Raw genomic sequence first — 7,948 nt, 5'->3', positions numbered from 1 at the left:
CACCGCGGGGCACGGTGGCGCGGACGTGCTGGGGGGCAGGAATGGGTTTGATCCACCGACGGAGCAAAACCAGAACCGCCCCAGGGGCCTCTTTCAGGTTGACCAAGGTGAAATATGCAGCTGTGTGCATTGTTTTAAAGCGAAGGAAATTGGAGTTTATATAAAAAAATTGCTTGAATTTTATTCAAGCAGCCCCAAAAGCTGGTACGGCCGCTTCTGAGGCGAACCCAGCTGTGGTTTCATGCACATCCCTGCTCTGCAGCTCCTGTACTTCAGGCACGTCCAGGATTCATGGAAAAAGTCTCCCCTGGGATGTGCCCGTTTCCCAGATGGAAAAATGGGAAAACCACCCATTTTACCGGCTCGCCGTAGCTCGAGGGGTGGGAATCCCCTTTCCAAGCCCCAGGCTGGATCCCGGTGGGGCAGGAGGGAAACGGGCTATAAAGCGGAGGAGCTGCCGATCCCGGGATCCCGGTAAAACCCAGCGTCGCCAGATCCCGGGAGGCTCGGCAGGCAGCTCCCGCCCGCTCGCAGAGCTCAAACACCAGCTCCGGCTTTGAAGGTAATAAGCAGGTGGGTTAAGAGGGAGGGGAGAGCCTGGAGACCGGCGTAATTTAAGCCCCAACTTCCTGCACAAACACAAACCTCACCCTGTAATTTCAGGGTATTTCTTTTTTTTTTTTTTTGTGCCAAGCTTGTATAATTTTCGTTCGCGCCCGAACCAGCTTTTCAGACACCGTCATCTCAATTGTGTTTAGAGTGACGGAGGGCTCCGGGCTGCTCGCTAACAACTCATTAATGGGGTTTTAACTCCGGTGACCAGTTGTACCCGAGGACCCGAGTTATCCAGCGCTATTTTGCCGGAGCTGGGGGGGCTCTGCCACGGCACCAGCCGGGTTCGGGGTGGTACCGCCTGCCCTACCTGGTCTCTGCTCCGGTTGACCCTCTCCGTCAGCAGCTCCACTGTGGTCCTCTCCTCATCCAGCTCCACCTCCAGGTGCTTGGACTTTTCCTGCAGGGAGACGGGACCAGAAGGGTCATGATGGGCCTTGGGGTCCCCATGGGCAGGGGGACAGGCGGCAGGAGGGGCTCAGGCCAGCCGGGGCCAGTGAGCTGGGATGCTGGAGGAAGGGGCTTTGCTCCGACAACGCTTCCAGCTCAGCAAAACCCAACCGGCCTGGGAGGCTCCGACGCAGCCCGGGAGGCAGGAGAAGAGAGGTGCTTGGATGCGAGACACGGCAGCTTGACGTTGTGCGGACCCCCGTGCACCCACCACCCCGTCAGGGGAGAATAACCCGCAAAGCAACAGCTTGCGGCAAGCTGAGCTGCAGGGCAATGCCGGACAGAGCCGAAACAAAGCCGCTGCACTGGCAGTTAATAAATATTAATATTAGCAATAGCGCACACCCCCCCCAGCGCTGCCAGGCTGCGTAACTCCTCTCTCGCAGCAGCTGTGGGATGGAGGATGGCTGGGCGAGCTCTGCCCCTTGCTGTTAGCAAACAGCACTGCAGGAACGGGACGAGCGGTTTTGGGGCGCCGCGCAGCGCTCCCCACCTCCAGCGCCTTGACGTGCCGCGAACGATCGTCCTGGGAGCGTTTCTTGGTCTCCATCTCTTGCTCGAGGTTGTGCAGGCGCTGGAGCAGCACCTCCTTATCCAGCAGCGCGCTCTCCCGCTCTGCCTGGCTGTCCTGCAGCGCTTGCTTCAGCCGGGCGACCTGTGGCACCGAGGGGAAAGGTGTCCCCACGTGAGACGTGTCCCCAGGCTCCCCATAGAGGGACAGAGAGGACAGTGTGGGGACCCACAACCCGCCAGCCCTCGCCGTACCTCGTCCTGCAGCCGTCCCATGCTGAACTGCATCTTTTCTACCTCGGCGCCCCGATCCTTGGCTTGTTTTTGTGAGTCTGTGATCTCCTTCCGCGACTTCTCCTTGAACTCCTCCAGCTGCGACTTCAGCACGGCCAGCGAGCTGTGCGACTCCTCCGTCATCTGCTCCAGCTGCGGCAGAGCAGGGACAGCTCAGGAGCCGGGGACCAGCCTATGCACCCTGTCCTGAGCTGATGGGACTCGAGGTGGGAGAAGATACCCATGGGCATGGGGCTGGGGGGAACGTTTCTGCCCCGTGGGCTCAGAAGCATCACGGCGAGGGGTGCAAGCCCTGCCGGAGCAGCCTGGATGACCCCAGACTCTGAGCAGGCACCGGGCTCTTGCAGGAGCTGCTTGGGGAAGGGTAGGGGACAACATGGCCCTGGGACACCAGGGGATGCTGATCCCCGGGGACAGCGTGATTTTATGGAGTCTCCCAGGACATGGGGGAAGGAGCGGTCCCAACTGGCTCTGCAGGGAAACCAGATCCATGCCCAAAGTCCCGGATCCCCTAACCTAGCGAGGGCATCTTGGAGATCCCCATCCCGTGGCACAGAGACCGGGTGTCGTGGCACACGATGCCCCATGGGACGGGGGTCCCGGGGGTGCAAGCGGCCCCGGAGGCACCCGGGCACTCCAACCTCTTTGTTCAGCTTCTCCGTGGTGCGATCGAGCAGGCGCTTCTGCTCCTCCAGCTCACTCTTGGCGCGCTTGAGCTGCTCCTTCTGCCGCTGCTCGTCCTGGTACGACGTGCTCAGCTCCTGGTGCTCCTGCGTCAGCCGGGCCAGGCTCCGCTGCGCCTCCTCCAGGCGGGTCTCCAGCGACCGCTTGGCCATCAGCAGCTCCTGTTCCCGCTCCGTGGCTTCGCCCAGCGATTCCTCCATCTGCCTGCGCTCTGCCTGCAAGGAGGGAGCTCTTCAAACTCCTTCCCATGGCAGGGGAACAGCTCAGGGCAGCTCGGAAACGGCCGCAGCCCCGGTACCTCCAGTTTGGTGACCTTCTCCTTGAGCCGCGCCTGGGAGCCCTCCCAGTTCTCGCCCAAGCGCTCATACTCCTTCAGCTGCGTCTCCATCCCGAGGACCTTCCTCCTCAGGTTGTCGTTCTGCTCCTGCAGCTCCCGCAGGCTGGACTCCACCGTCTTCCTCGTCTGCTCCGATGCCTCCCGTGCGCGCTCCAGGGATGCCTTTGCCTGCAACGCAGCCACGGCACGGGATGGACCCGGGACCAGCTGCAGAGCTGGGGCGTCTTGGGCAGCAATTTGGACTTGCATCCATTGGGAGGAGCCCACGGCGGGCGGATCCAGGGCTGCGGGTTTGCCGCATCGCCTCGTGGCTGCGAAATCTGGGGCTCGCGGGAAGGTGCGAGGGCAGCCCACAGTGTGGATCGCTCCTCGGCTCGTGGCTGGGTGGGGGCAAACCCCTTTCTCCAGTGCTCACCTTGGTGGCCTCATCCCGCTCCTCCTGGAGCTGCTGTAGGTCTCTGCGGTACCGCTCCAGCTCCCCATCGTGGCTGGACGCCTCCTCCCGCATGGTGCCCTTCAGCGCTGCCAGCTCCCGCTCCCGCTGCTGCAGCAGCTCCTCCTGGCTCTGCTTCTCCACCGCCAGCTCCCGCTGCGCCTCCCGTGCCTGCCGCAGCTCCTGGGATGGAGGGGACAGTGGTCAGGGACCCTTGGTGTGGTCCCCAGCGCTGCGTGCGCCTCCTCCCTCGTCACCCACCTTCCTGAGTGACTCCAGCTCGCCGGGATCCAGCGCGCTGCTCCGCGCCTGGTCCGCCTCCTCCCGGGCGGCCGCGAAGCGCTCCCGCAGCTCCCGCAGCTCCTCCTCAAACTCCTCCCGCTCCAGCTTCACCTGCAGCAGCCTGGAGAGGGGCAGGATGAGGCCACCCAAACCCATCCCTGTGTCCTCCTGTCCCACACCCCCGTTCCCAGGTCCCAGCGTGCCTGGAGAGCGGCACCCGGCTCGGCCACTGCCTTCCTCCCCACGTGCCCAGGGGTGGAGGAGGAGGAGAACCAGCCCCATCCCAGCTCCCGACCCATTTTAACGGGGTTTGGAGGAAAGATGCTGGATGGTCACGAGCAGCTGGACCTCCCCCAGAAGCTGCTCATGCCTCCGGCTCAGCCACAGCCCCGGCACTTACTCCTGCTTGGTGTTACGGAGCTCGTCCTTGTTCTTCTGGAACATGTCCCGCCAGTGCCCCGTCTCCTCCGTGCTCTCTTCCAGCTCCCGCTGCAGGTTCCTCACCACGGTGCTGATCTTCTGCCTCTCCGATTCCAGGTTGGCCTGATCCTGGATCGAAGCGTTGAGCGCTCGCCCGCAGAGCGGCATCCTCACGGGATGCTCCAACAATGCTGAGGTCCTGCCCCAGTTAATGCCCCCCAAACCAGCCCAGAGAACCCACGCAGGGGACCGGGGAGCCCCCACACCTCCGCAAACAGGCTCCGCTCACTCCCCAGCATCTCCGCCCCGGGGCGGCGAGAGCCGGGGCAGACGGGTGCTCCAATGGGGTGAGTTTGGGGCAGGACACAAACCCCATTTCCAGCTCAGGACCATTTAAAAAGAGGAATTCAAGGACGCCAACTCCAAGCAAAGACCCTCCCCAGCCACAGCCAGCAAGACCCCGTTCCCCGTCCCTCCCCAGCAGCCCTCCTCACGGCCAGACCTGCGAGATGTCCTCCATGCTGCGCCGCAGCTGATCCATGTCGTTTTGGTACTGCTGCCGGACACGGTCGAGCTCCTTGTCGTGGCTGGCCACCTCCTCCTTGAGGGCTCCCTTCAGCGCCGTCAGCTCCCGCTCCCGCAGCCGCAGCTGCTCCTCCTGCCGCTGTTTGGAGCTCAGTGCCTCCTCCAGCTCCTCCCTGGTCTCCAGCAGCTCCTGGGAGAAGGGGATAGCTGGGCTCGGTGGCAGCGAAGCAGCACGGGGGGGATGCTCACGCTCCGGTGCAACCGTCACCGTACCTTGTACAAAGCTTCGCCATCCGGGGACGCGCCGGAGCCCTTGCGCAGGCGGTCGAGCTCTCGGTGCATCGCCAGCAGCTGCTCCTCGCAGTCGCCTAGCCGGGTCTCCGCCTGCTCCTTGGCTGTTTTCACCTCACTCAGCCTGGAGGGCAGCATGGGGCCCTTCACAGCCTGGCAGGGACCTGCTCTCCCCTCGAGACCCCGGCCACATCTGCACCCCGAAGGGCTGGGGCTGCAGCACCCACCCACGAGCATCCGCACCGGTGGGTGGCTCGTCCCGGCACAGCAAAGGGGATGGGGACAGCGGGGCGACAGCCACCCACCCTGCGCTCCACCAGCCCTCTTTGCATCTCCAAATGCCCCCACCACCCTCCATCAGCATCCCCACACCGGGGACGGACAAAATGTCCCCAGCCCTGGCGCGCTCGGCAGCACGGCCGCAGCCCCCGGGACCAGCTCTTACTCTTGCAAACTTCTCTGCAGCTCCTGGGTTTTCTTCTCCAGGGCCCCCCGCAGATGCTGGCTCTCCCCTTCGGCCTCCCGCAGCCGAGCTTCCAGGGCCCGAGCGGAGCCGCTCCTCCCCGGCTCCCTGGTCAGCTCCAGCTTCTGGCGGAGCTGCAGGAGAGGGGACACCGGTTACGTCCCCTCCTGGGGGCAGAGCGGCCAGCGACTGCAGCGATGCTCCCTGTCCCCCTCCCCAGCATCCCCCCCGCCTCCGGCGGGGACAGGAAGGACGTCTGCACCCCCAGCATCCCTGAGACACCCCAGCGGGGTGCAAAACAGACCAGGAGAAAATTCGGTCTTGCACCCAAGCCCAAGTGAAGGGGGCTCAGAGCAGGGACCCATTGCGCTTCCCCCCTGCCAGGGATATAAACTGCGATCCCACGTCCCCCCGAGACCCCCTAACCTTCTGCCTGGCTTCACCTTGGTCTCCTTGTCGAGCTTGTCCTGCAGCTCCTCCACCTTCCTGGCCAGCTCTCTGTGCTGGGGCTGGGAACACGCCGTGTCCTTGGCAGGTACCTGGAGAGACCCCCCAGGCTCACTCGGTGGGTTCGGGGCACCGCAACCCCCCCGGGGGCCACAGCTCGGTCCGTCGCACCACCTGGCAGCCACGTGCCGCTGGGGTCCCGTCCCCGGCATGCCGGGACACGGTGCCGGGAAGGCAGGAGCCCCCGGGGGGGCTTGGGGACCGGTCTCCCCCCTCAAGCAGGGAGCAGCAACGGGAAGGCCCTGACTCACTGCCAGCTCCTGCATCTTCTCCAGCAGCCGGGCAGTCTTCCTCTTCAGGGAGATTTCACTCTCGCTGCTCCTGCGGGTGTCAGAGCCGGGGGAAGCGTTTGGGGACAGTGGGGACAGAGCCGGGGGACGGCTGAGCCCGGGGTTTGGGAACGCTCCCAGTGCTTTGCCGCTCGCTCCCCCAAAATCCTGAGCACCAGCTGGCTACAGGGGCATCCCCGCTCCCAAACCACCCCGCAGACCCAGCCGCAGCCACCGGCGCTTCGGGAAAGGGGCAGGGAGCAACGGGGGCTCTCGGGGGGGCTTCGGGGGGCTCACCCCTCCTTCAGGATGCCGTAGATGAGCTCCTTGGGGTGCTCACTGCTGCTGGGCTGGGCGACCTCCTGCTGGTCCCGCAGCAGGTCCGGGGTGGATTTGAGCTGCCGTGAGGGATAAAAAAAGCTCAGCTCCGGCAAGGACACGAGTCCCCCCCACCGCCCCGCAGGTCCTGCTGCTCCAGAGGACGCTGGTGCTCGCCTCGGTGCCGGTGCTCCCCTTGGTTAAGGAGCTCGTGACCCTTGTGATCCCAGCAGGATCTGGTCCCCCGGTACCTGCAGCTCTGCCTGAGCTTTGCTCTGCAGCCGCTCAGTCGTGGGCTCCTCCATGCCCCGGTTCGCCCGTTGGCTCCTCGTCCCCCTGTCCTCCATCCCTCCGGCTCCGCTCGGGCGGCTCAGGCTGCCGGTGGGCACCGAGGGCTGGGGGCGAACGCTGCCGACCCGGTGCTGGGCACCGCTCAGCTCCCTGGCATCTGGCACATCACGGTGGGAGATGCGGCTGTCCAGGCTCTGCGAGCGTTTCCTCTCCTCCGAGGGGATCCGGCCCCTCCTGGCCGCCCGGCCTCGCTGCTGCACCTTCCCGTTGAATTTGCTGATGAGCGAATCCACCGAGGAGAGGGGTTTGGTGTCCACGTCGCTGCCGCCAGCGTCCACCGCGGCCTCCGTGTCCGAGGAGGGGTCCTTGGCCATGGCCCTCGAGCCAGAGGCTTTGCTCCGCTCCGGTGCGATGTTCAACATGCTGCTGCTTTTGCTGCCGGCCACAGCCCAGTGCCGCCGGCTGCCGCTGGCCTGGGGAGCGCCGGCAGCAAAAGGCTCCTCCGCGGCGGCGCTGAGCAGATCCCCGTGGGACTGCGTCCTCCGCAGCTCCTCCTGGAGTGGCTGCTTGCCCGGCAGAGGTTTGGGCTTGTGCCGGGAGGTCGCCGAAACGCCGCTCGCCTCCTCATCCGAGGTGCTGTAGGACGAGCCGTGCTGGGGCTGCCGCCCGGTGTAGGGGTTTTCCGGCAGGTCTGAGTCGGAGCTGATGGAGCCAGAGGGCTGGGGGCCGGTGGGGGGGTTCGGGTAGGAGCCCTCGCTCTTGATCTGCACCCCGAAGGAGTCGCTGCCCTTCTCGCCGCTGTTGAGGACGACGAAGGGCTGCCCGGCGATGCCCTGCACCCGCACTGCCACCCCGTAGGAGCCGGGCTTGCCCCGCGCCTTGGGGGGTCTCCGGGGCTCCTGCAGGTCGTTGATGAAGCGGATCTGGACGCCGTAGTCCACAGGGCTCTGCTTCTCCGCCATTGCCGCGTTCGCTGGCCACTCCATCCCCAGGGCTCAGCACCGCGGTCCTGGGGGGGCGGAGAGAGGGGGCAGAGTCATCCTCGGATCAGAGACGGCACTCGGTGAGGGTCCAGCAGCGCTTTCCCGTGAGGACGGGTGCCGGCAGACAGCCGGTGCCAGCGCTGCAGCGTCCCCAGGACAGGACGGGGACCAGGCTTGCTGTGCCGGCACCGGCATCGCCCAGCTGCTCCCGGGGAAACACTGGGGAGGGCAGGGAGAGCAGGGAGAGCAAAACCCCCGTTTTTGGGGGTTTTGCGGCGG

At 65.3% G+C, this 7,948-nt stretch overlaps 1 protein-coding gene across 1 annotated transcript in view; it reads right to left on the bottom strand.

Moving 5' to 3' along the window:
• The window catches only part of CGN (cingulin), a 12,122-nt gene extending 4,474 nt beyond the window's left edge, over window positions 1–7,648 (bottom strand). Inside the window, exons 1-15 of the mRNA XM_009281239.1 lie at window positions 6,647–7,648; window positions 6,375–6,475; window positions 6,060–6,129; window positions 5,745–5,840; window positions 5,284–5,435; window positions 4,821–4,962; window positions 4,525–4,737; window positions 4,003–4,151; window positions 3,582–3,723; window positions 3,303–3,503; window positions 2,849–3,055; window positions 2,508–2,765; window positions 1,828–1,998; window positions 1,556–1,717; window positions 923–1,012 (exon numbers count right to left, since the gene is read on the bottom strand). Of these exons, the coding sequence (XP_009279514.1) occupies window positions 923–1,012; window positions 1,556–1,717; window positions 1,828–1,998; window positions 2,508–2,765; window positions 2,849–3,055; window positions 3,303–3,503; window positions 3,582–3,723; window positions 4,003–4,151; window positions 4,525–4,737; window positions 4,821–4,962; window positions 5,284–5,435; window positions 5,745–5,840; window positions 6,060–6,129; window positions 6,375–6,475; window positions 6,647–7,648 (3,156 nt within the window). The remainder of the gene's footprint in view (window positions 1–922; window positions 1,013–1,555; window positions 1,718–1,827; window positions 1,999–2,507; window positions 2,766–2,848; window positions 3,056–3,302; window positions 3,504–3,581; window positions 3,724–4,002; window positions 4,152–4,524; window positions 4,738–4,820; window positions 4,963–5,283; window positions 5,436–5,744; window positions 5,841–6,059; window positions 6,130–6,374; window positions 6,476–6,646) is intronic.
• Between the last annotated feature and the right edge of the window lie 300 nt (window positions 7,649–7,948).

The sequence above is a fragment of the Aptenodytes forsteri genome, unplaced genomic scaffold, assembly GCF_000699145.1.
Source record: "Aptenodytes forsteri isolate BGI_AS27 unplaced genomic scaffold, ASM69914v1 Scaffold276, whole genome shotgun sequence".
NCBI classification, from domain to species: Eukaryota; Metazoa; Chordata; class Aves; order Sphenisciformes; family Spheniscidae; genus Aptenodytes; species Aptenodytes forsteri.
This window is presented reverse-complemented; position numbering and strand designations above follow the sequence as displayed.